General features: G+C 46.9%; 2 protein-coding genes and 1 long non-coding RNA gene across 9 annotated transcripts in view; 2 read left to right on the top strand and 1 right to left on the bottom strand.

Moving 5' to 3' along the window:
• Window positions 1-3,021: 3,021 nt before the first annotated feature.
• MAP6D1 (MAP6 domain containing 1) lies at window positions 3,022-11,579 on the top strand. The gene is made up of 3 exons (XM_068545429.1): window positions 3,022-3,421; window positions 8,386-8,503; window positions 9,084-11,579. The coding sequence occupies exons 1-3, from the start codon at window positions 3,042-3,044 to the stop codon at window positions 9,162-9,164; spliced, it is 579 nt and encodes a 192-aa protein (XP_068401530.1). The 5' UTR covers window positions 3,022-3,041; the 3' UTR covers window positions 9,165-11,579.
• A 1,216-nt stretch (window positions 11,580-12,795) lies between these two features.
• Window positions 12,796-27,246, bottom strand: part of YEATS2 (YEATS domain containing 2) — a 107,421-nt gene continuing 92,970 nt past the window's right edge. For 6 of the 7 annotated variants that reach the window (XM_068546319.1, XM_068546324.1, XM_068546321.1 and 3 more), the window contains 8 exons: window positions 22,913-23,015; window positions 21,910-21,983; window positions 20,757-20,836; window positions 19,607-19,808; window positions 17,736-17,962; window positions 16,773-16,847; window positions 15,966-16,039; window positions 12,796-14,574 (listed from right to left, as the gene is read on the bottom strand). In XM_068546319.1, coding sequence (XP_068402420.1) covers window positions 14,466-14,574; window positions 15,966-16,039; window positions 16,773-16,847; window positions 17,736-17,962; window positions 19,607-19,808; window positions 20,757-20,836; window positions 21,910-21,983; window positions 22,913-23,015 — 944 coding nt within the window. In that variant the 3' untranslated portion in view covers window positions 12,796-14,465. Of the gene's footprint in view, window positions 14,575-15,965; window positions 16,040-16,772; window positions 16,848-17,735; window positions 17,963-19,606; window positions 19,809-20,756; window positions 20,837-21,909; window positions 21,984-22,912; window positions 23,016-27,246 lie in introns of those variants that run through there. The other variant, XR_011074290.1, reaches the window with a different exon arrangement.
• On the top strand, window positions 13,626-19,883 carry LOC137766297 (uncharacterized). The gene is made up of 3 exons (XR_011074291.1): window positions 13,626-13,708; window positions 17,910-18,060; window positions 19,168-19,883. It is a non-coding gene; the product is annotated as an uncharacterized lncRNA (long non-coding RNA).

The raw sequence follows: 27,246 nt of genomic DNA, 5'->3' as shown, positions 1-27,246 counted from the left end.
ATAGCAGACAGAGGTCATCATCATAGCTTCACTGTAGTGGAACTCACTTGTCCTCGTGATTGAGAATTATTTCTAGGAAATGTGATTTGAGAATTTAAAAGTTTTTCTTGAAAGGATTTATAGTAGAGTTTTTGAGTCTTTTGGTTGATCTCAAAAGGTTATACCACATTTTGCACCTTGCGCTGGAGAGGGCCGGGCTTGCCTGGTGGCGGGCACAGAGCGCCTGGCTTCATGACAAGGAAGGGAGCCGTGCTCACCTCACACGGTGTTGAGAGCTGAATGGCAGCATGTGCCCAGCACATAGGGATTGTCCAGTTATGGTGGTTCTTCATCTTTTTCCCACCAAGCCGGACTCTTCTCTGCTGCAAAGTACCGGTCATTCTTGCCAGGCAGGGGACTCTGTTCTAGTTTAGAATAGTCTAAACTAATGTCACTTTAAGGAGAGAGAATTTTTGTTAACCCAGCCCTCATTTTGCCAGTTAGGAACCAGGGCGGTCATGTGTGGGAACTGCCTAAGGTCACACTGCTGTGCTTTGACATTTCTGAATATGTAGCTATGCTAAGAACCCTGTGACTTACAGATGAGACAAGAAGTGTTTTTCAGAGATGGGATGGGAGGCTGAGATCACATGGACATTCCATATGGAGTCCAAAATGAAATTCATGTCGTCTGTGGGCAGATCCGGAAAACATGCAACAAAGACATGTCTGCTCTCTCTGCTTTGTGATGTTTAGAGAAGGAACGTTTGGAAGGTCAAGTTACCTACCTGTGAGAGGCCTTGGGAGGTCAGCGCCCAGCTCCAGAAGCACAAGCCTAACTGTCCATGGCTTTGGCAACTGTCCCTACTCTCCTGTTTGCCCGCTGGGGTATCTTGCTTTCTCATCTTGGCTTCTCTGCTGACACGTGAGCACCCCAAGGCCGTGCTTTCCCTGGCTAGCGTGCCTCTCAGCCTGTGCCACCTCCACTGTCCTCTGAAGTGTGGGGTCCCAGGAGTGCACTCTTAGCTGTCTCGTCTCTCTCCATTTCTGTGGCTTCAGTTATCTCTGTGAGGATGTCTTCTGAGCTCTGGACCCACTGAATATCTCTAAGCTGTCACTCAGTACATATGTCTACTTTGTAGACAGTATGGAACTATGTCCCAGGCATAGTTCCAGGTCCTCGGACCCCACTATGCAGGCACATCAAATATCACTCCTGGCTTAAGCCGGAAACCTGGGGTCATTCTAGATTTCCCTCTCTCACCTCTCATTTCTAGAATCCAGCCCCTTCTCTCCACTCCCAGTGCCTTAAGTTCAGTCCCTTGTCTCTAACCTGGACTGTTGTTATGATTGTTCTCCAGCTGCTCTCTAAAATGTCCTGTACTTCTCCACAAGGCCACAGAGTGCTAAAAACACTTTAGTCATTTCCTGTTGTCGCCTATGCAAACTCCCTAGTGTGGCTACCAAGGCCCTCCGTGGCCCAGCCTCTGCTGCCCGTGGCTGAACCCTTGGCCCCTGGACCCTGCATTCCCACCCGACCCCACTACCCTCCCTCACTACGGGCAGCGAGTCCAGGCCCCTGGCCCTCTCTCCGCTGTTGGAAGGCCAGCTCTATTACACTGGTTTCCACGTCTGTCACCCACTGCACTGTAAACCTCCTGAAGGCACCCAGCATTATTCCAGGCACATTGTAAGTGCTTTTTGACTGTTTAGTGAATGAAGAAATCAAAACAAGAAGGACTGCTTTTTTTTTTCTGCAGAATGGAGTGTTTTAGTCACCAGTCTCCCAGGTGGCTGACCCAGCCAGGCAGGGCCTGGCACACATAAGTCACACAAAGCCAGTATACCCTGAGCAGGTGTGTAATCTCCCAGTGTCTTCACGGTATGCAGGCTGCTCTGCTGCTGCCTCTTGGGCCATGGCCTGGCCAAGGCAGCTGAACTGCTGCCACTTCGGGCAGTCGTCGTGTCACTTTGCTGTGCCTTTGAGCTAAGATAGGCAGTGGTTTGGGAGAGGAATCTGTATTCTGATGGCCAGGGCTGTACTGCAGTCCTCCCTCTGAGGTGCAGGCTGGATACTGTCCAAGTATATGCTTGAGATGGAGCACTGGGTAATTAATGCTGTTTCAACAGTTTTACTAGTAATTGGTCTGCAGTGCATACTGAGGGCTAGTGTCAAATATTCAGGAAGCCTTTGCGTGTGGCCAGGGAGCTATTTGATACCCTGTCCTGCATTAAACAGACTGACCTATATAGCCTGGAGGATTACCTGTACTTAGCTCTGCACAGGAGGGAGAGAAACTTTTATAGCATAGTGGCCAAAGATTTGTGGCAGCTTTATAAGCAAGCCTTTATGGCCATGCTTTAAAATTAGGGATTTTAGGCCTCAGGAAATATCAATTGAAGGCTAATGCCAATTCTCAGTGGAAGCTGAATTGGATGTCCCAAATTTGGCATCATAACGGCTGATTCAAACCCACGTTCTATGGGAAGCACGGCCCCAAGTCTTCCCTGTGATCCCCTCATCGCGCGTCTCCCCCTGTGTGCCCACGAGCTCTGCGCTGCAGCCTCGCACAAATCTGGTAATCTGGTAGCCACGGCTTGTCCCCTGTCGGCGGGGTCCAACAGACCCTCCGGGAGGCGAGCTGCAGCCTGGGTGCTGGCGGAGGGCGATCAGCTAGGAATTGTCGCCATCCGGCCCTCGGCCTCTGCGAAGCCAGGTCTAAATTATAAGATAGCATTTAGGGAACTTTGGATTAAATTAGACATTCTTCAAGTTGGACACTTGTGCCTCCGGGCGGTTTCAGTTCCTCCAACCCCAGCCCCGTTTCTGCACCCCGCCAGCCTTACCCTCTTCCTTCACCGGCGCCCCGCTCCAGCCCTGCACAGGCGGCCCTGGCCTCCTCGCAGGGCTGTCGCCCAGCCCTCCGCTCCCTGGGTGGCCACCCCAGGCCGGGGGGCGGGGCTGCGGCGGCGCCGGGAGGGCCGCGAGGGCGGGTCCGCGGGCGGGGGCGGAGCGGCCCGGAGCGCTGGGAGTCCAGCGAGCGCCAGGCGCCGGGGCCGGCATGGCGTGGCCCTGCATCAGCCGCCTCTGCTGCCTGGCGCGGCGCTGGAACCAGCTGGACCCATCCGACGTGGCCGTGCCACTGACCCTGCACAGCTACTCCGACCTCGAGAGCGAGGAGCCGGGTCTGGGCGGTGCCACCTCGCGCAGGGGCCCGTCCCCCGCAGGCGCGCGGGACCCCGGCCGGGACGTGCCGCTTACTCAGTACCAGCGGGACTTCGGCGTGTGGACAGCTCCCGCGGGGCCCAGAGATGGAACACTGGGGCGCGAGCCGGGAGCGGGCGGCCGCAGGATCAAGCCCCCTGCGTCCTACAGCCGGGGGGTCTACGTGCTCCCCGTCGGCGACGCAGATGCGGCTGCAGCGGCGACCACATCGTACAGGTATGAGGCTGGGGGCAGGAGAGCGCATCGTACGCAGACCCCCTGGTCCCAGGAGATTGAGCTGGGGAGCCTGGAGGACCAGGGTGGGCGGGAGGGAGGAGGCGCCTGGAGCCCCCATCCCACACGACTTCGAGAGCTGCGGGCGGCCTTCGAGGTCATCCCCTTTGGTTCCTGGCACTGCCAGCGTCTCCTTCGATGCTCCCCGATCAGACTCGGAGTGAGCGAGCACCTCCGTGGCGGCGAGCTCACTACCTCACTCGCTGCCCTCTCGGGCAGTCCTGTCAGAAAGCCTGCCTTCGACCGAGTTAAAATCCGCTTCCCCTTAACTTCCACCAGGTGGGCCTAGCCATAGGAGCGGTGCTCGCGGGCCAACTGCCTGAGGCAGCACCTTCTGTGGGGGCATTGGTGGTGAGGACCAAATGCAGAGCTTCCAAGTAGGTGGTCCCCTAGAGATGCCACTGAGTGACTGAGGGCAGCTGACCTGGCTATCACTGAGGACAGGCCTATGTTCTGCCCCTGGGCAACTGAGGGCTTTCTCTCTCCTTATTACAACAGTGATCAGAAAAATTGGAAATTACGGAAATTACAGCATAGAAAATGAGTATGCCCTTAATCCTACCCCAAACTTGTAGTTCTTTCTAATCCTTAACATGCATTTGAGTGCATATCTGTTTATAATTCTTGCATAGTTAGATTTGTAACTGTACACGTTTTTTTTTTTTTCTTTCACGTATCGTGGATGTCATTCCGTGTTACTAGATGCTCTTCTACAACATGAATTTTAATGGATGTGCTGCAGTATTTTATCTTATGGATATACATTATCCATATATTGATATATATGTCCAAATATTAATCTACTCTCATGTCGTTAAATATTTAGGGTGTTTCTAATTTGGGGCTATTAAAAACACTGTTCCTTTGATCTAGTTACTTCACTTGCAGAAATTTTCCCTACAGGTAACCTTGAACATGGGGTGGGAGCTAAGGAGTATAAGGTACGTGTCAACAACGTACAGCAGAAAATGGAAACAGTTCCATTGTCCTACTGATGTAGGGGACTGGTTAATTATAGCTCTGCCATAGGATGGGCTACTGGGAAGCCCAGAATGTACTGATAATAGAAGATGTCAAAAAAGATGCAGAACGATACATCTGCTACTATTTGTGTTTTTAAAGGGGTTATTGATGCATACATATCTGCTGAAATAAGCATAGGATGTCTCTGCATGGATGTGTGAGAAAATGGTAACCTTTAGGGAGAGGAAGAAGGGGAAGAAGTTGTGGATGCTGCCAGGGGTGGAAGGAGACTGAGGGACTTTTCACTCTGCCCTTTTGAACCACCGCTTTGTTTTTCTGTTTTTTTCTTTTGGCTGCACCACATGGCTTGCAGGATCTTAGTTCCCCGACTAGGGATGGAACCCATGCCCCCTTCAATAGAAGCACAGAGTCCTAACCACTGGACCACCAGGGAATTCCCTGAACCACTGCTCTAAAAAAAAAAGTACATGTATTACCTTTAACAAAAAATTTTAGAGAAAAAAATCTCCTTTGATCAGCATTCTTGTAGCTAAAGCTTTGCTTATACAGTAATTTCTTTAGTATGAATTCCTACCTGTGGAATTAAGGGCCAAAAGGTATGAACTTTCCCCTTCAATTTTATTACTTTTAAAATCAACTGTATTGAGGTATAATTTCCATATAGTAAAATTCATCCATTATAAGCGTACAGCTGGATGACTTTTGTATACACCTGGGCATCACCACCATAATTCAGACACGTGGAACATTCCGTCTCCCCACAGGTTCCTTCGTGGGCATGCAGGTTTTAAGGAACTCGATGGGGAGTGGCCGTTTCAGGGTGGGTCTTGTGTTCAGGGACGTGTGCTCAAGCTGAGCTGCAGAAATGCAGCCAGGGGTGTCAGGGGCAGGGCAGACACTGAGCCGCAGCACTGGGGCCCCAGCCAGGCAGTGGACTATGCCAACTGCTGCACGACGGGGCCCTGAACCAGCTGGAGGGGCCTTGAATGGTGACAGCTCTGGAAGGCCAGAGGTCCTGGGTGTGCAGCGCCTTCAAGTGGCTGATGTTCCAGGCACAGACGGGGGTGGAACTTGCAGGGAGATAGCTTCAGCTTAGGGAAGGAAGCGCTTTCTAATAAGTAGAACTGACTGCGATGGGTAAGGTCACGTGGTGCTGATCTGCTCACTGGAAGTGTCCAAGCAAAGGCTGGACTTTTAGAAGCCGTCCCTCATCCTTGCTGAGCAGATGGCAGGTTTGAATGTCCTGCTGGGTCCTTCCAGCTCCAGTGATACTAAAGGTACTAGTTATTACTCTCTGCTTGACACGTACCAGGCACCAGGCTTAGGACTTCCCACAGATTATCTCCCCAAGACTTCACAATAACGCCCTGGAGTAAGTTGCTGTCCCCATTGTATAGACGAGGAACTTGAGTGGCTGGCACGAGATCACGCAGAGCAGAGCAGAGCAGAGCAGAACCCAAGTGTGTCTTGCCTCAGAGACCAAATCTGTGCCCCCAATAGGTTATCATCCCCTAAGATGCTGCCTCCTCTGAGTCAGGTAGTTGCTTGACCTGTGTCTGGCAGTGGTGGAAAAGTACTGAGCTGGGCAAGAGTTGGGACTCACTAGAGCTCTCCTTCCTGGTATATAAACTTGGTGGGTCACTTGGCCCCTCTGACCCTTTCCTCATCTGTAAAGCAGAAATAGCAAGAGCTTAGCTGCCTGGGTCACCTGGCAGAGACACAGGACCACTGCTGAACTTGGCTCCCCCAGCACCGTGCGAGCCGACCTCAGGGACCCTCCATCTCCCAGCTCTACTACTGGAATGAGCAACTCCATCCCGCCTACCTTCTTGAAAGATGCACATTACCTAAGCGAACTATTTAAAGAAATTTACAAAACAAAGGAAATGAACAGATCCAGAGAGCCCAGGGATACTCCTCTCCACCCCAGCAGGTCCTGCCTCGCCTGGCCCTTGGTCTCCAGGTGAGAACTGACCTGCGTCACTCACTCGGCCAGATGGGCAGCGGGTCCTGCCCACTGCCAGCCTGGGTTCTTCCTCATGACCAGCTCCTCCCAGAGCCTCCCCTCCAGAATTCGGTGTATCAGCACCCCTGGCCCAGTCATCCCTCTTTCCTTCCTGGGTGTGTCAGTTAAAGGGCCAACAGTCAAAGTGTCAGACTTGACTCCCACTTTTCCAAGTCCCCATCGGGAAGGCTTAGAGAAGTTCAGGGATTTGTTTGAAGCCATGTTGGCCTGAGAACCCAGGCGTCAGGATCCTCAGTCTGGGCGCTCTGCAGTGCCCTGGGTGGCTCCCTGCCCCTCAGCAGGAGGGACTGCGGCCCTCAAGGTCCAGCTGAGGCTCACATGAGGTGGACAGTGGTGGAAACTGCTTGGTGAGGGGAGGCACAGTGGACTCAGCTAGTCCTGTATTATCTCCTCGGCAGGCCATTAGCCTGCCCTCCTCATCTCCTGGGCAGTCACCAGGCCCTGCCGAGTCTGTCTTCAACATCCCTTCTCCATCCCCACTGCCGGCCCCCCTCTCACCTGGGCTCCAGCACCAGGCCTGCCCCACAAGCAGCCATAGGCACTGCTCTAGCCCCTGGCTCTGGTCACTTCCTGCTCTGGGACCCCTGCAGCCACCCTGGGGCAGCGGGCTTGGGCTGCCAGACCCAAGGCTCAGCTCAGTGTGGGAACAGAAGGGCACACCCAGGGGAGGACCTGCTTCCCCAGGAGAAACAAGAGTAGCAGATGGCTCGGGCAGCTGGTCTTTGAAACCTTGCAGCTTTGGAAGCAAAAGTTATCCAATAGGGCCTTGGCCCAATTCGCCTCCTGGTACCCAAGTGCTGACCACAGACACAGCTGCTCCCTGCACACGTGTCTTGCCCAGTGGTGCCCAGCTGTGCTGCTAAGGAGAAAAGGCTGCTTTGTTGATCTCAAGACCTGAAACCTGGCCAGGGCTGTGGATGAGGTGAGATAGGCGTGGACCCAACCCAAATGTGGGTGCTGCCTCTGGCCATCTGGACCCTTTTCCTCAGAACATCACCTTGGCCAGCGGCTCCTGTGGGCACAGGAGGTCTCTGCCATTTAGTAGGGGAGTTGATAGAATTAAAATAGGTCTTTTTTTTTTTAAAGAGGAATTGAGGAATTAAGTCTTTGTCAAAAGAATGCTACTCTGAGCACTTGGAGCTAGGCCGTGCCAGCCTTGTCACTTCCCTCCAGGTAGCCAACACCTACCCCCCTGTGCAGACCACCGTCTCTCCCTGCTCCCGCGCATCAGTGCCAGCGGGCATAGCGCCATACAAAAGCCACAGCGCCAGGATGTCTTTAGTTTCTTGAGATGGTCACTATGATTTATACTCTTTTGCAGGAGTTAATAAGACAAGTTATTAAAAACTAAACATAATACTGAGCCTCATTTTCTTCCTCAGTTGTAACCAGGTATGGAGGACCGTGCAGTGTGCTGTCCAGTCTGGCACCTCCTCTGGACATAAGGGCCACCAGAGATGTGGGCTGCAGGCAAGCGACTTTCGCTGGTTCTGGGCCTCTAGGGCCCCTTCAAGTGGCCCGGAGGCAAGATAGGGAGCCCTGGAGGGCAGGGCTGGAACGTGCTGTCTCTGAGGCCCAGCACACGCCGGGAGCTCGCGGTTTGGGATGAGTAGGATCCAGTTGTTGACTGAGCTCTCTGCTTACTCCCTGTGCAGCCTGCGCCTATTGCTCACCAGCAACGGGAGAGAAAATTTCCGGTGGAGCTGTCTGGGGTACACTTCCTCTGCTAGTTCTGCCTTTGTAAGGGGAGAAAGGAACATCTGCAGCCAGAGCAGCATCTCAGCAGTGGACATTGGTCAGGAATATTCCAGAAGCACGGGGCAAGGGCTGAGGCCTCTGAAGGGTCAGGGGAAGGGACGGGTGACCCTGTGCAAGGTTGTGATGTGTTCTGTTCCAGACAGGAATTCCAGGCTTGGACTGGAGTGAAGCCATCGAGATCCACAAAGGTGAAACCCGCCGCAGTCATCACAACCCACAGCTCTGGATGGGACAGCAGCCCCAGGGCTGGCTTCCAGGTGAGTCCGAAGCTGGTGCTGCAGGGCGAGGGGCTGGGTGCCTGGCTGCAGGGGGTGTGAGGACAGAGGCTTTTTTTCCAGGTTAGGGACTAGGAGTCAGGTTTGGATGGTGTAGGATGGCATTATGCCAGGGACAGTGGTGTCTGAGCACCCAATTGTTCCTCGCGAACAGAAAGCCAAGGTGCTGCTTTGTCGTTAGCCACGTGTGTGTCCCCCTAGTGCTGACTTCTCTGGGGAGCAGGGTGTCCCCTCCCTTCTAAATCCCAATCTTACCCTTGACCACTGACCCCTAGTGACAAGCTGTCTAAGCCCCGGCGTTCGTGTAAGGAGGAGCTGGAAGGGGGGTGGGGCTGTTCAGCTTTCTGACTCAACCCAAAGGAGGCTTCAGGGAGAAACGAAGGTCCACGTGCTCCATCTGGCCAATGTCCACTAACGCAGGAACCCCGCCCACTGCAGACCCTTCAGGTTAGCAGTCCCAACTCTCGAGGACGAAGAGGAGGGGATTGTTTTCCTGGAGCTGCGGGGAGGGGGAAAGTCGAGGGAAAGGCCCACTGATTTGTGGCCACATTTCATTTTCCAGGTCCCTGAGGTGAGGAAGAAGTTCGCCCCTAACCCCTCAGCCATCTTTCAGGCCTCAGCTCCCCGGATCCTCAACATGTGATTGCCCACGGAGAAAAGCGAGCAGCCACAGAGGATCAGAACCCACTGCCCGGGGACTGGGGTGAGGTCTCAGGACCAGACGGCCCCTGCTGTCAGAGGGGTAGGGTCCTCCGTTCTCACCGTGGGGCACTACTTCCTCTCCAAGCTGCACGGAGGCCGCGGGCAGAGCAGAGGCACAGAGGGACACAGCACCACCCAGCTCAGCTCTGGGCCTCAGAGACGTGTGCGGAAGGCTTCAGATCTTTTTTAATTGCCTCTTTTGGCCACCCTTCATTTTTTACATCTGAAGAACTTGATCAATTCTGTGAACTGAATTGGTCGCTGGGGGCTGAGGAATATGGACATAACAGGTCCTTGAAAGATCCAGTAATGTCCACGTTATTGTTTTTGCAGGCTGCACGATAATTTTATAACCTATGGTAACCCAAGGTGGTGTCCTTGGATAGTCCCACCAACGGCCCCACATGTTCAGGCTGTAGAAGAAATCTTTCTTAGGTTATCGCCTGCATGTGACTCATGATGATGCTAAGTAACCAGGAAGGAGTTTCCCAAAGCAGCAGAATATCAATCATCATAGGGTTTCAGTTTTAAAGACAATTTCTTTATGGCCAAGACGACCCTGGTTTTAACAAAACATTTCTTGGCATGAGTGAAGTACTGAGTGAATGACATTCACCTTAGTATTACTGACTCCAGTTTTGTTCCCTTAACGTATTGATGACTAGATGGGAACTACTATACTAAGAACTGGGAGCTTCTTTGGGAGAAGGGTGGCATTAGCTTCATTCCCTGAAAGACCTGAAAACGTCATCTCATTACAGGGAGCTCACTAGCTGTTGAGGCAGCTCATTCTGTTTTTGGAAGGCCCTCCTGACTTTCTCGACAAATTCCAGCCAGTGCAGCCACCTGGAACTAGCCCGGTCCCCTCTTTGCACAGCAGCCCTCGAAACAGTTGAAGGAGTTTGTGTTCCTTTTAGAGATTAGAGGCACAAGCGAAGGACAGTTTTGGTAAGGAAGCTCAAGGATTTCCCTTTGGATCTTTACCCCTTTCCAGCCCTCAGGTGGCTTAGCCAGGTGAGCATTTACTTTCACCACAGGAGGTGGCATTCAGGTTTTAGAAGCAGCTCAGAGTGGAGGCGGGGCCGTGTTTCCAGCTCAGGCTGCGAGGGGCCGTCAGTCCCCTCAGAGGTGCTAGCTCCCAGCTCTGGCACGTTCCAGCAAAGGAAATGCTCTGAGAGAATCATTTTAAAGGGAAAAGCAAAACCATATGCTTACACAAAGGGTTCTATTATTTCAGACTTCATTGGTTTTGCATGTTAGATGCTTCTAAGGGAAAAGAGACTGCGTGCTGGGCATTCTGTGAGAAGCAAACAGATTAATGGTTACAATCTCAGATTTTACTAAAACCCAAACATACTGCTTCAATTTAACTTATTTCTTTAAATTAATTATAAACACGAACGCCTTCTCATGTCTTCCTTTATCCCCTCTTAGAGGACTGAATGTGCCATGGCTACTGCTGCTCTCCCTTGGAGGCTTGTAGATTCTGAGAACGCTGACCTGGCTGCAGTCGCACTGGTGTCGTATGTAGTAATATTTAACAGAACCCACGAACTTCCTCTTTTACACTTACTTACCCATATCCCCCCAACCCTGCCAGGAGCCTAGGGTAAAAAGACTGTCTTTGAAGCTAGTCTTGGGCTCAAATCATCTTGGCTTCTCCACTCACTAGCTGGGAGCAGTTTAAGCGTCTGTTTCCTTATCGGCAAAGTATGGGTAATGCCACTCCCCTCCCCACCCCCCCAAGAGAATGTGTTTATGTGCAGCGTGCTTAGTACAGTAAATGGCCAACAAAGCACAGCTGCTGTACTTATTCTCTCCTGCCCAAGCACCCCTTCCCGGGAGCCTGCTTTACTCTCATCTGCAGCTTTGGTCCATCTGATGCCACTGACAGGCCCTCTCAGTAGCCCCTGCCTGTGTCACACCGCATAGCCAGCCATGCCCATCCCTCCCCCAGAGCCTGTCCCAAGAGCCCATTCACTGAGCTGGGGTAAAGCAGGCTCCCATGCTGGCAGTGTTGGCACCGCAGCAGCGGTGGGAGCACCACCGCCTGGGAGAGGCCTGACCTCTGGAAGGCATCCTGCACACCCAGGAACAAACAGCTTTTCAAAAACACCCCAACCCAACAGCCTTCCGTACTAGACTTCATTAATTATTAGATCTGGATTCTGAAGCAGCAGCTTCCTCCCACTAGGTCTTAATAAGGCCTTAACATTATGTTACCGGAGTCGCCTTCAGAAGCAACTGAGATAACAGCCTCAACCACGCGGTCCCAACTCACCTAGGTCATATGTATGACACAAACAGACGAAGACCGAAAGGAACGCGCTGGAATACTGATGGTGGCTATCTTTGAGACGGGGAACTATGGATAATTAAAAATTTTTTACACCTTAGAATATTTGCTAAAAGTTTCTATATAATTAATTAGCATTTTTATATTAAATTAAAAAGCAGTTTAATCTGCTTGTTAGGTAATTTTAGCCAAAGGAAAGAGTTCAAATTAATTATTCCATGACCAAAGTTAGCACTGCAGTAGCAGCCTGGACCAGCCGTGAGGAGGCCCAACCACAGGGAGGCCCCTGGGTCCTTCCACCCACAGTCATTTAGACCAAGACTGACGGCTCCGTAGTGAGTCGAACTCAGAAAAACCCATTACAAACGCTAATACTTTCATCCTTGTAATAACTCCAGGATTTTTTGCCAAACTCCAAAAAGCAGCTTTTGAGAGAACCTTGGCCATGCAGCCCACCCTGGGCCAACGGGGGACCCTCTGAGCAGGATCAGCTCCGCTGGCCTCACTCACTGTAGGTGCCTTCAGTCAGTTAAGAGGGAGCCCCTGATTAAGGTACTGTGACACTGTCTGTCCCGTGGCTCCTGTCAAAACCGTGGCTGACACAAATAACATTCAAGAAGGGGGCCTAATCAATGCCCCTATTCTCCTTCCTCCAGACCATTCAACTCCCTAAAGGTTGACACTAAGTGAAGCCTGGTCCCAAGAGAGCTACATACTTGGATTGTATCACAGGGCCTCCTCCCCAAAGAACTTCTTACCTTTGAAGAACCAAAGCTTTCAAAGCTTTTAGTTCTTATTAAGGGTGGATATAAATAATAGTCATTTCTGAAATATTTCTGCACTTGCTGTAATTTTTTAGCCACTGTGATGGCAGATGGTCCCAGCAGGACTGGGTTACAGGAGTAACTTCTTTCTGGCCTCAGCACAGACCCATTCTTGCCAGACGAACCACTGTGCTTCTTGATTGGACAACAGTAGCTGTTTTACTCTGCCTTGGCTTTGAGGAGGCTCTGAGCTCAATCAGGTAGTTTTCCTTTGCTCCAAGCTGTCAGAAACCACTATGGCCAGGACCAACATGCATTTTTCCAAAACTTTTTCAGATTTTTATATAACTGTAATCCTTATTTTAAGTAGCTGCAAATTCTTTTTGGAAAGAAGTGGAAGAATTAATTCAAGTACACAAACACCTATACCTTTGCCTCATCCCAGCTCTTTTTGACCTAATGTAAGAAAAACCCTACCAAAGTGTAGTGCTCCAAACTCAGAAAAACCCATCACAAATACTGAAAGGTTTATTGTAGATATTTTTGTTACACAATTATGTTACATATTATGATACAAATACGTTTGCAACATTAACATATATGGGGACTGTTAAATCGCTTACTATTTCTTCTGCAAAAAGATAATTTCTTGAGGCTTTCACACCTGTAGTAACTGGCTCTGTTCTCATTTGGGTCAAATCTTCACCCTTTAGCTCTGAGTCGCAGTCCACTGCTGAGTGAGTCTACACTTGCCCATTAACCCTGCCTGGAGTATTTTATGTCTGGAATATCTGAGCCTTTACTACTAAACTGTTCTATTACTAAGCCAGGGCATGCCCTCTGCCTTACTGAGTAATTTCCCTCTGCAGCTGCAGTCCTCAGATGCTGAAAAAAGAAGGGCAGATTTCTCGTAGTTGCCTCCCTGCCTTCTCCTGACTCAAACATCTAGAGGATTCATGAAAACATGAATTATGTTGCTTGGATAAGTTTCTTTGGCTCTGACTCACAGCTTTCAGTTTTTCTTGGAGCAGATTCCTAACCGCTGAGGATAAATTCTTTACTTCTACACAGACTGTCACGAAGATTGGGGTAAAGTGTCTGTAATGAAACTGGACATCATGCAGGGCGCGGCTAACTTTCCTTTTTCCGTCCACTTCTGCCTCCCACTGAGATGGCCTCTGCTTATGACACAATCTGTTCTCACTGCTGAGCACTGACATCCCTGTGTCTTGGCTTTGACAGTCCTTTCTCTACCTTTAAGGCACTCACAAGTGTTTAAAACACTTTTCTTCTTGGGAAAAACTCCTTGACAGAGAAGAACAAGACACCAAATCCACTGGATAGGATGAACTGTCCAAGGGGCTGCTCCCCACCGGCCACTCAACGTGGATTCAGCAGCAGAAGCTCCTGCAGACCACGCCAATGGTGAGCAACCAGCTCTCTGCCCGGCACACACTCAAAGCTGGCCTGAGTCTGCCAAGTGCCCAGGCTTTGTGGGTGCTGTCTATGGCTAAGAGCTTCTCGGTTGTAGTCAAACCTTTTCCTGACCTATGCTGGGGTCTGTCCATCCCGTGCCGATGCTCTGAGACTGGCTGTAGTAATGCTCCTGTGTTCCATGACTGACAGAAGCGTTCTCAGTCTGCAGCCTCCCAGGCTTGTGTGTCTTCCACACAGCATCACTGCTTCCTGAGCCGATCCTCGGGGTCTGAGTGCCGAAGCCCAGCCCTCCTCCAGAATGTTATCAGGGTAACTGGGCGGGGTGCCTGTAACCCCAGCCCACAGAATGGGTGAAATCTCTAGCTTGCCAGACTCATTTTCCGCCTCCTGGAGGGAGACTCAGGCCCAAGGTGCCCCCTGGAAAACACGCAGAGGACAGAAGGGCCTGATACATGGGGCCTGACCCTGCTCTGAGACCCTGATGGAGCCTGCACAGAGAGGGAACAGATACAAGCTGACAGAGCATGCATCCACTCATGGCTTCACTCTAGAATCGGGAAACAAACTTCTCTCCTAAAAGGATCTGACCTGGGACTGAACACTGGTGTTACTAAGTGGAGGCAGTGGCTGAGTGGCCGTCATACTCTGAGGCACACAGAAAACGACCTTCTCTCCCGAACAAACAGAAGAGACATCACCGTTCAAGACTTCGAATCTTGCTTTCCTAGGCGCATCTTCATTCTGTTCACTGATCTTCATTCAATATCCCCATGTGTTTGTTTGTGAGGAAGTCCAGAAAAGGAGTGTTGCAAATGGCCTGGTGAATGTTACTCACTGTAATTTCTTTGGGAATCCTGGTCCAAAACACAAAGATGTTAGTGATTCTCTCAAATATCTAAATAATTTAATCCATTAAGTTACCGAAAGGACCATCCCATGCACAGGCTCTAGTAGATGGGGACGATGGTGAGTGATAGGCATGGTTTAGGGCCACTCTGGGGATGGGGAGCGGCCAGGTGCCTTCTCTCTCCCCCTCTTCTTTCCCACTAATTCCTTTGACTCTGGTGGAGATGTGGCCTACCCTCTTCCCGGTCAGCCCTATTTAGGGCTCAAATATGACTTCCTACCACAGGCATGAGATGGATTTCAAGAAGGTGGTTGAATGATTGATTAAGAAGAAGAAGAAAAAAAAGACTGGGGATTGAGAAAAGAGAAAGGAAGTAAAGCAGAACAGAATGTTATTGCTGTAATTCAGTCTCAGCCGAATGAAAGCTGACTCAATGCACCACAGAGCCCATCTCTTGGAAAGATGGGAGATGATGGAGTTATGGCAGGCCAAGTGTGATGTTCAATGTTCTTATCAAAAGCACTCAGGTCACTCTGTGTCTTCACAGTTGGGACCATAGAGGCGAGCAGGGGCTGCAGAGGCACTGCGCCCACTCCTGGATCTCCAGCAGGGTAAGAAGTGGCATTACTAGAACTCCTTTGTTCCCCACTTTTCGTAAAGACCTCTCTACACTGCCTGATGTGCTACATTCCTGTCAAGTCTGACCTAATCATATTCCTCTGATTTAGGTCTCTTCATGTCCTCAGGTATTCTGTTAAAGTTATATAAATTTATGACAGCCTTTAAGCACAAAAGAATAAAATAAATTTGTTTCCTTTGAAAGGAATGCCTGTCTATCATTCTTTCAGGGCCCAGGAAAAGAGCAAAATTCAGCGTCCCAATCAATGACAATTAGGGGGCAAAGAGCATTGGTGAGCCTGTGGGTATAGAGCCAGTGAGATCTAAGTTTAAATCTAGGTTCTATCATGTATTTGCTGGGAAAGCCAGGCAAGATTACCTTTCAGAGCCCAGTTTCCTGATTTCTAAAAAGGGAGTATGAGTTCTGAAATGAACAACAAATTAGGTAATATATGCAGTGCCTGGCCCTAAATCTGACATGAAAGAAACACTGCTATTATCTTCAATGGCAACGAATTGGTATTTGTTCAGCCCTGTAACATATCAGAGTCCTACTGAACAGGGTCTATGCAGTAGAGACGGGGAAGATACAGACCTCTCACAACCACGAGACTGTCTCAAAACAACCAAGCAGACCCCCAAGTCTGTCTGCCTCTGAGAATGTCCCAAGCACTGACACCTCCTACTGAACTGACTTAGGTCTAAAACATCATGATGGGCAACTAAACTGTGAAGAAATATCTGTCAGCCTGATACCACCAACTAAAGAGATAACGGTACCTGTTGTGAGATGCTGCCTGGTATCCAACCGCCAAAGCCTGTCTCAGGATGTCACTGACCAGCTGCTCTGTAGCCTACAACAGAAGATGCTGTTACTCTCAAAAGGGCCACCTGCTTGCTGGCAAGAAGGGATGCAGCTGACCCCATCCCATACCCTAAACTTGGAAACAGCTGTATCTAAGGATCAAAAGTCCTTAAGGAAAAATTAAAGGTTCGAATAATAGACCACAAATAATAGCCCACAATTACAGAGGCTATGATTCTGAGAAATTATGAAGGGGGTAATTTTCATTAATCAGACATTATTTTTAAGGAGAACAGGTGAGGGCTATTTGTGAGGTATCCCTGCTCCTGGAGGAGATCTACCAGGAAAGGAACTGCTGAGCTAGGATCCGACTGGGTAAGGAACCTGGTTTTGTCATCCTCTCACCGAGGGATGGGACAGTTGTGGCTGTTTCTGTTGTTGTGATATGTGAGTCACCTCCTTAAGCACTGAGACCTCTGACTCTCGCCTCAGGCTATTTAAAAAGCACTTGAAATGGCACTGAAAGATATCATTAGAGTGACATCAGCACAGAAACTCTTGTAGAACTACAATTTAATTCATTTAAAAATCAGAAGGAAAAAAAAGAGAAAACTTTAAGCCCGAATAAGCTGAGAAATCGTAAAGCCTGTCATCTCTGTTCCACTTCTGTCCTTGTCTTACTCAAAGCAGCCTGGCATCCAGGCTGTCCTGCCTGGCTGGCCCCTCAGCGCTTCAGCCCCTGACGGCAGCTCACGGCCCCTCTGCTGCCCACAGGCACCCACCTTCAAAATCATGTCCTCCACCACCGACGCATACACATTCCTATGCAGCGCCACAGGCTGCAGGGTGATCCCAATCTGGAAGAGCAGAAGAAAGCCATTTGTTCCTATGTCTACGTGAAAAACAAGCACGCTTCTGATACCCAAGATGATGTCCGGGTGGAAGAATAACTCCACAACATTCTGGACAAAACTCATGGAGAAGTAACACAGAATATAACAACCAGAAAATCTGTTATCCTACCACTCCATGTTTCTAAGGGATTGTTAAAAATGCTATTATAATCCTGCTCTTACCCCCAAATCTCCTTCATGAGAGAATGTAGGATTTGCCATGAATTCTGACAGTGGGAGCAACATATTGGAAAGCCTGGAATCAGACTCTGAGGCCCTATTTGCAATAGGTGATGAAGATATGCTTGGAAATGGCCCCATTTGTCATCTCCTTCTGTAGGTGAAAAAAAACTAGTCTTTCATCACTTGGATCCCAAGCAGCCGTGCAGCAGGCAGATGCTGAAGCAAGGCTGCGTTCCACTGGAGGTAGGTAGATAATTCTCTCCTGTACCATAAGGGCACTGAGTGCCACGTCCACACCCTGGCAGGGCACTTGGGAGCTATTACAGTGTCAGGGAGAGCTCATTATGACATGCCTCATGAGGGAAAGGTGCTTCTACTGAGGCAAATGAGAAAAAGAGGAGATGAAAAGTAAAAAACTGCCTACATCTAGCTGCCTTTGCTTCAGTTTCATGTTCAGCGAGCGGCCTCGCTATACATGTAATTCATCTTCCTGCCCAAGGGCCCTGATGTAGGAAGGCAGGTGCCCAGAGAGCAGAGCCCAGGTTTACCAGGCAGAAGGAAGTCATACACCTGCTTCACCAGAAAGTCTGGTATCAGTTTCTAAGGCTGAACGTCTTGAGCACCTTGCACCTGGTTAGGGATCCAGCAGCACAGGCCTTAGTCCCCTACCTTCTGCGTGATGTCACCAATAAATTCAGAGCCTGGTGTTGGTGGCAGGTAGAATTTCATTTCTTCCTGTTTCTCGTCCTGTTCTTTTTTGATGTTTATCTTTAACGGCTCTGAGAGGTTGAGGATGTCCACCTCCTCCTCATTCTCTGGCTCTCTTTTCTGAAACTGCTGCAGGTCCTCCAGTTTCCGGCAGAGGTTGTCAGCAGAGGAGAATGATGACGGGCACTCTAAATGAGAGATAATCAGTCTTATGACAGCTGTGGTGACAAAAGAAAGGGACTTTCCATCTCCGAGGGACCAATAGCCTGAGACCCAGAGAAGAAGGGTAAGTATCAAGGGAGCTGACCTTCTTTCTGGTTCTAAGATTCTATGGATCTATAATTATGAGAACTAGTAATTCATAAGGGAGACAAGCACCAAGACAGGCATCTTGTGTTAAAACATGTGCTGTTAAGGACACTCTAAGTCAAAACAGCACATAATTCATACTTATGCCACCAAAAACGAGGCCATCCTCCCACTCCACTAATTTTTTTTCAAATTTTAAATCTGGAGAATTTAGAAATGCACAATGAAGCAATTAAAAATCATCCATGTTCTGCTTAGAGATAAGTACTACTAACATTTTAGTGTATACCATGCATCCAGTCTTTAATAAGTTGATTTATACAAAGCCCAACAAAGAGTATTAGAAGTTTAAAGCCAGCAGGGGCTCTGGGAATCTTCTAGTGCATCCCTTTCACTTTACAGATAAATAAGTGAGGTCCAGACTGGGACAAGATGGGAGTTAAGGGCAGCCAGCAGGATGGAGGTAGAGCATCCAGCTCCTGGCTTTCTCTGTTTTATCGGCAGGATGCTCACAGATCAATCAGTCATATTAACAGAAAGCCTAGTACAGGTAAGTATTGTGCTTTACATACACTACGGGTGAAGCACAGAAGTAATCGACATGGTCTCTGCTCTCCAAAAAGCTTAGATATAAATCTGACAAACCCTCAAGGTTCTGAGATTAAACACCACTGGAGGTCAGAGAAAAGAGAGGCCACCCTGCGTTAGGGCTCTGGGGAAAGCTTCATGGAGAAAATGGGACTTGTGCTAAGTCTTAAGGGATCCCCCCCAGACCCTCCCTGTGCTCCAGGTTCCCTCAGACTGGGAGGTGGAGCATCTGTTTTTCTACAGAAATGGGGTTGAGAGGAGAAAACACTCCTTATTCATTAAGGTGAAACTCAAAATATTTTCCCCGTATGTGTTGTATACCCAGCTCCCCTGCACCCCTGCCCACATATAGCTCAGTTATTTGTGTCTTTATCATAAAACAATTCATTTTATCTGCAACATTATTAGTTGTTTAAACCTGTGCCTCCAGCACAGTGCACTTCCAGGCTAGGTTTTGGAGATAAAGTAACAAATAAGATATCGTCCCCATCTTCAGGGAGAAGACTCGTCTGTGTGAGGGTGGCTATAAGGTCACAAAGGAAGAAGTCACTTCTGCCACGAGGAAAGGAGTTAGATCAAGAAGGTCTTCAAAGGACAAATGATGCTGAGGAAGGGGGCTCCTGAATGAACAGTGTGTTCCTGTTGCACGTCACGGGCCAGAACATTCCTGGCTGGGGCACAACACTCGGGACACTTGGGCACAAATAGTTCTGTAGGCATCATCCTGGGGGGTGGGCGGGACACCCAGGGTGGGCGCCTGTTCTCTGAGGCAGCTCTTGGAGTCCTCAGGTCCCTTCACCTCAGCTGAAGGAAAGAGCACTGAAAACTGCTGGGGCTGACGTGGCCCGAAAACCATGGAGGCTGAGAGGTGACCGTGGGCTCCAAGGAAACACCTCTCGGCTGCCGATGGTTCTCCGAGTCCCACCAGTGCTCACCTGGCTCGCTGTCAATCTGGGTCAGCACATCCTCGATCGAGTCCCCGTCGCTCCTCAGGCTTTCGGGGTCAGGTGGGGTGTAGCCATGGCAGCGACACCAGTGAGCGATGTGCTTGGTTTTAAGCGGAGTCAGGTGATGAAATCTTGGATTCTTTTCCAGTATTTCTTGTAAGACTTTTCGCATTGTCATCGCTCTTTGCCACTTAAACAAATTGAGGGGGGAGGGGGAGAATTCTTCAACTTAGCGTGTTCAAATAAATCACCCAACTCTAAACTACCATGCTAACTTGTTAGAATCATTTTTTTCTAAGGAAAAAAAAATCTGATGGTGTTACTCCTCAGTTTTTAAAAAAAGTAAAAGAACTCTTACCTAATGCTTATAAAATAAAACTGAAATTCCTAGGTTTGGCCTATAAGGTGTTTCACCTGGTCTTAACCTGTGATCTCTCCCACTTCCCCACCCTTCCCAGCCTTACCCAAACTCATCACACTGACTTTCTCAAAGCTTCCTAAGCATGCCTTTGTACCTGCTACTTCCTCTTATAACCTTACTGTCTGGCATAGTTGCTACCACACTGAGTAATAAATACTTGACTTAATATAATTCTCTAAAATTTTTTAGAAATTTTTACCAATGCAGGAAAAAGTAGATCTTTCAAAGGCTAGCTACATGTCTTTGGAGAATGAGATTTTAACTAAGGAAAAAGTTCTACCATCAAATATTTAACGAGGGACTTCCCTGGTGGTCCAGTGGTAAAGCAATCTGCCTTCCAATGCAGGGGACGCAAGTTCGATCCCTGGTAGGGGAGCTAAGATCCCACATGCCATGGGGCAACTAAGCCCGCACGCCGCAACTACTGAGCTCGAGCACCACAAACTACAGAGCCTGCGCGCCACAACCAGAGAGAGAAAACCCACATGCCACAACTAGAGAGAAGCCTGGCGCCGCAACGAAGAGCCTGTGTGCGGCAATAAAGACCCGACACAGCCAAAAAATAAAGTTAAAAAAAAAAAAATTTAACGAAACATGCTGCAAAATTTATCATTGCTCCATGTGACGAGGTTTATGGAAGCAGCCAGAATGCACATGTGTTTTGGTTATTTTCTCTAATAGGCTCTCAGTGGTGGCCTGCAGCAAACATGGGATTACCTCAGCAGCTCTCCTTTTCCCAATGTTCCAGCCATAATACTGCTCCACAGATTTTGCAGAAAAACAGCTGGCATCTTCACCTAGAATGCACATATCCAGCAAACTCTGAATAAAGTTATGATTTAAATAAAATCTTATTTGCTGGAAGCATGTCCAAAAGTTTCTTTAGACCTCTTTATTGGCTATGTTCCTCAACAGGCAAGTTCAGATGCAACATAACACACTCACTCGTGTGTTCTCAAAACAACAGCCCTCCCTGGGAAAGCAGCTTCTCTGGTAGAGAAAGCTTCATGGCAGTAGACTACCTATTAAAATAAGTGGAAATGGCACTCCACTGGGAACAGGAGACCTGAGATCTAGCCTTGGCCTTGCCATTCACTAAGCTGCCTTGGGCAACCTATATCATCTCTCTGGGCTTCAGTTTTCTTAACTGTAAAATGAGACCACTGGGAAAGATGGTTCCTGAACTGCCTTTCAGCTCTAATATTCTGTATTTGTATCTGAATTTTTTTAAAAAGATTAAAAAATTTTTTTTCCTGCTGGGCTAGAAAAACCACTGAGTTTACTTTGAGCTACCTCAAAATGACCCCTTTGAGGGGAAAAAAAGAAATAATTTCTTTGCTATTACAGCTCGAAAAAAATAAGGTAGTCTGTACTTGGCCTATTGTATTCATGAATGTAAATGATAATCTGCTTCATCCCTTCCCTCTAAATGTTCGCGGGTGATCTTGCCCGAGAGCCGACGCCTAAGTATCCACAGGCTGTCGGTCATGCCCTTGGTGAGGGCTGTTGATTCTGTCAGAGCAATTGGGGCTGAGAAGCAAACTGCTCAGTCTTGCTGACAATGGGCAGGGATAGAGGAGACTTCACTGCAGGAGGTCTTGACAGTCGTGCATTTCTACAGAGTGAGTGTTAAGATGAAAGATTAAAAAATTCCTTCTGCAGATCAAACCGTGAAAATAGTAAGACTAACTGACCAAGATATTCTGAATTCTAAAACCCTGCAAATGAGCTACAGCTGTAGCTAAAACCCTCTATGATAACTACCATGTCAGTATTAATTACAACACCAAGTGATTCGAGTTGACTCAATATCCCAAGTACTTCACAGCTTTAAAAAAAAAATGCATCCATATATTCAGTATTGTCTTACTTTTTGCAGTGATTAAAGGGATCTTCTTTACTACTGCTGTTAAGAGTTGCTGGATAGTCTCTAAATGGTCTATCCTGAGAAGGATAAAGAAAAGAAAATTAAGGTAGGGAATACACAGAGCAGTTTCTAACTGTGTGTGTGTGTATGTGCATATAACACACATGAATTTATGTATATACTTCTCCTTTCCAAGGGAATTAAAACTTAAACCAACTATATTGGTATGTCCTTCCTTCTATGCATAGCCGCCTTTATAAATGAAGAGCACTCAATGCTTAAAAAGTCAACACTAAGATGAAACCCCAAGAATGACAAATTATGCAAACCTGACATTTCATTTTATCTATATTTTAAAATTAAATAGCCACGTAATCTTTTTGCAATGTGATTGTCACCAGAGTAGGGAATTCTATCATACAATGCCTATCGTAGGGTTATTACAGTTCATGCTGTCACCTGTCACGTGAAAGTGGCTAAGTTTCTACCATTCCCAGCAGTTTGAGATACTTCAAAATATGCAGTCAGAGGTGGGTTCCCAATTTGGAAATTAGAAAATCTCAGGGAGTATTTTTAGAAGAAGCACTGAGTCTGTATGGGCCATGAAAAGGCAGCTGTTTAAGATTAGGCAGGTGTGTGGATACTCCGACACAAAATGCATACACACCTGGGTAATTACATCATGAAAAATTTCATACCCAAAGATTCAACAAAGAAACTTCGTGTTGGTAAGCTCAAATGGAGGGGGATCTGTAATTGCACCAGAGGCTTTTGAGGCAACAAATCAAGTGCTGCTCGGAGGTCACGTCAAGGGGTTAAATGAACACTCCTGAGCTGTGCAGCAAATGGTAATACTTGTTCACCACACACGGACAGGTTTCCACCCATCAAAGGGCTTAACTCATACACACAACTCTACACATATGCAGCTGTCTCAGGGATGGTTTTTTAAAAGTACCATAAACACTGAAAGCACAACTCCCTTAGAGAGGACTGAAATAATTACTTAATGACATAGTTTCCCAGCTCAGAACTTTCTTCTGTTTTCACTGCTGTGTGACCATCCTGAGAGGGGCAGCTTGGCACAGGTGTTTCTGGTTCAGTCTTCACTACAAGGGAAGAGCAACAATGAGAGAGCTGTTAGGGTTCAATGACGGAAGGACACGTGCGGGCAGAAACAAAAGCTCTTGCATGGAAACTCAGTGAGGACACTGCCACAGCAGCTGCTGCAGAGACATGGCCAGGGCGCTGAGACGGCGCCTATCATCACAGGATCAGCAGACAAGGGGAGAACTGTTAGCCTGGGTCTCATGACAAGGCGGGGCAATAAAGTGGCTTTTTAGATATTCCTTAGAGGGCTAACCACAGTGCTATGTGAGATATCTCTCTCTCACACACAGACACACACACACACACACACACACACACTTGAACAATGCCACATTAAAATACAATGCTGGCCTGTTCTAAGTTCTAATATCCTTTTGCTTATCATCTCTCCAGCTAAGTTTATCAACTTTTAGCATTATTTTAGTGTTCTAAGACACAGGGCAAAAAGCAAAAATCAGATCTGTTGTGCTTGGAAAAATCCAAGCTAATCACATGCAGCTTCTAATATCACCAAATCTACTGATGGAAGAAGAGAGCAATGTCTCAGGAGTATTGTCTTCCTTTACTTTCACAGTCTTCTTTGATCAAAATACTGTGAACACACACTCGCTGCTTCTGTATCAGCGTCCCTGCCTTCAATCTCTTCCCTAACAACCCATTTTGTACATGAGCACCAGAAAAATTGCCTAAAGGACCATGTTAGTGTCATTTTCCTACTCAACATCCTTCAAGTTTCATAAAAGCAAGGGTCTACAAATGAGATCTACTAGTGCATCTTTCCCTTTTTTATTGATGCATAACATAACTTGCATAAAATGCACAAATACTAAGGGTACAGTTTGATAAATTTTACCTACGTATTCATCCATGTACCCATCACTCCAATCAAAATAGCATATTTCCAGTCCTCAACCTGGCCCCCTTACGCTTTTGGCATTCTTTCCTGCCAAAGATAACCACCTTTTGTCCACTTTAAATTTCATATAACTGGAATCATACTGTGCTACGCTTTTGTGTCAGCATCTTTTTAGCTATTAAAAATAACAATGTAATGGACATGCTTGTATATGTCTTTGGGTGGACATACACATGCGTTTCCTAGCAGTGTATCTGCTGATAGGGCAGATATATGCGTTTCCTAGAAGTGTATCTGATGATAGGACAGATATATGTTTAACTTTATTAGAAACTGCCAAACTGATTTCCAAAGTAATTATATCCATTTGTAGTCCCATGAGCAGTGTTTGTGAGTTCCAGTTGCTTCACATCTTTGCCAACACTTAGTAATGTCAGTTCTTTTCATTTTGGTGATAGAATAGTATCTCACTACGGTTTTAACTTGCATTCCCTTGATGACTGATGAGGTTGAACAACTTTTCATTTCCTTATGAGATATTTCAATATCCTCTTCTGTGAAGTACCTGTTTACATTTCTTGCTCTTTAAAAAAAATTAGTGTCAGTCTTTTTCATATTGGTTTTTAGGTCTGTGTATATTCTGAACAGAACTCCTTTGTCAGATATATCAATTGCAAATTATCTTCCAGGATGTGGCTTGACTTTCACTCTTAATTTTGTCCCTCTAATAAAATGAGGTTCCTAGAGTTAATAAAGTCTAATTTATCAATCTTTTCTTTTACGGCTAGCTTTCTTGTGTGTTCTTTGCCCAAGGTCATGAAGATATTCTCATATTCTTTTAGAGGCTTTATTGTTTTACCTTCACATTTTGTCTGTGATCCAATTCAAATTAATTTCTGTTTATGGTGTAAGGCAGGGGCCAAGTTTTGTTGTTTCCCCAAATGGATATATCCAATCAACTCAGCTCTATTTATTGAAAAGAACATCCTTTCCCTACTGAGTTTGTCATACATCAGTTGACTATATATGCGTGAGTCTATTTCTGGGCTCTTTTTTCTGTTCAATTATTCTGTTTCTTTTAAAAAAAAATTTTATTTTTAAACAATTTTTAAAGGTTATTTTCCATTTGCAGTTATTACAAAATATTGGCTATATTCCCTGTGTTGTACAATACATCCTTTGAGCTTATCTTACAACCAACAGTTTGTACCTCCCACTGCCCCACCCCTATATTCTGTCTATTCTTAAACCAATACTACACTATCTCAATTACTGTAGCTTTATAGTATATATATATCTGGTGGCCCAAGTCCCCTGGCTTTTCATTCTTCAAGACTGTCTTAGCTACGCTAGGCCTTGCATTCCCATATACATTTTAGATTTAGCTTGTCAATTTCTGCACAAGCACAAAAACAACAATGTAGGGATTCTGACTGGGACTGTATTGAATCTATGTCATTTGGGGGGAGGATTAATAACATATCAGGTCTTTCAGTAAATTAATATAATTAAATAATATATTTATAGTTTATTATATTTATAAGGGTATATCCTTCCATTTATTTAGATCTTTTAAATTTCTCTCAGAAATGTTTACTGGGTTGTTAGCAGTTAATTTCTATATAGAAATCAAAATGGCTTTAGTATGTATATAGACTTGTATTGAGTGACCTTGCTAATTTCACTGTTAGCAATACATCTTCCCCCAACCCCTAGTGATTCCAAGACTTCAAAAAACAAAAGAAAGGCCTCAGAAAAAGTTCAGATACTCCAGTTCTATAGGTGCAAGTATAGTCACTTTATTTATTTATTTATTTGGCCACACTGCATGGCTTGCAGGTTCCTAGTTTCCCAACCAGGGATTAAACCCAGGCCATGGCGGTGAAAGCACCTAGCCCTAACCACTGGACCTCCAGGGAATTCCTGCAAGTATACTCACTTTAATCTGGCACTCAAACAATTACAAAATTATATAATCAGCATATTCAGGTTGGGATAGCTATTCTACTGGAGAAATGAAAACATATGCTGAGACTTACATATAATAGCCCCAAACTGGAAATAACCCTAATCTCCACTAACAGGAGAAAGGATAAACAAATTATGGTATATCCATCCATCCCTACAATGTGGAATACTACTCACCAACAACACGGTTGAATCTCAAAAACATTGCAGTGAGTGAATGAAATCAGACACAAAAGAATGTATGTACTTCCATTCACATAAAGTTTAAAAATAGACACAACTAATCTATCATAATAGAAATCAGAACAGTGGTTGCCTATACGGGATGGGAATTGCCTGGAAGGGGGCACAAGGTGATGGAAATTTCTATAGCTTGAATGCAATATTGGTTACTTGGGTTTATGCATTTGTCAAAACTCATCAAATGGTATGCTTAGTATCTTTGCACTTCACTACACAAAATTTTCCTCAATTAACATCAAAACAGAGATGCTCTGGCCCCAGTCCAAAATTAATTGAATCAGAATCTGTATGAGGAAGGCCTATGATATATACCTACTGCTGAGAAGAAACGGTGGTCTAGATTAGTATCAATTCTTTCATCAGGACTAGCTAACTTTTCCTATAAGGAACTAATCAGTAAATATTTTAGGTTTTGTGGGTCATATGAGCTCAGCTAGAACTACTCAACTCTTGAGGTTGCAGTGTACCCATGGACAATATGTAAATGAATGGGCATGGCCATGTGCTCATTAAAAAATGAGCAGCAGACTGCAGTCAGCCAACCCTTGCTTTAGATGGCCATGCTCTAAGTTCCAAATCCATCTCTTCACAAGACTATTATGAGAGATCCTGGCATGCCTGAAAAGTATTTCAAATTCTGACTTCACTGCTTTCTAGTTTTCTAGACTTGGGAAGTATGGACTTAGTATCTCCAAACTTCAGTTTCCTCATTTGCAAAATGGGCGTAATAGCTGTCCTAAAGTACTGTGATAATTAGTGATATATATATAAAGCAGCTAGCATGGTGCCTAGTACATTATAGGCTCTTACACATGGTAGCTATCATTACTGTAGATGTTACAAATGTCAAAATATGTTGTTAACCCACTGCACTATCTCCATCTACTCAACAGTCAGAAATGTCCCCACTGCCAGCTGCCAAGGTCTGGCCCTACCTACAGCTCCTTTACTGCAACTACATACCCCAGATGAATCCCTTTAATTGGTCTACTCCCCCAAACAAACCCTCTGAGTCTTTGTCTCTACTGTTCCCTTAATCTGGCATGCCCCTTGACCCCTCCACAGCTAAAAATGCTTCACTCTAAAGTCCAGGTTATAATCCGTGTCCCATACAAAGTGCTACACAAAAGTGTTACCCACCTCCACACCCCCAGCTTCCCTGA

This window comes from Eschrichtius robustus, chromosome 6 (assembly GCF_028021215.1).
Source record: "Eschrichtius robustus isolate mEscRob2 chromosome 6, mEscRob2.pri, whole genome shotgun sequence".
In the NCBI taxonomy this organism is placed as follows: Eukaryota; Metazoa; Chordata; class Mammalia; order Artiodactyla; family Eschrichtiidae; genus Eschrichtius; species Eschrichtius robustus.
This window is presented reverse-complemented; position numbering and strand designations above follow the sequence as displayed.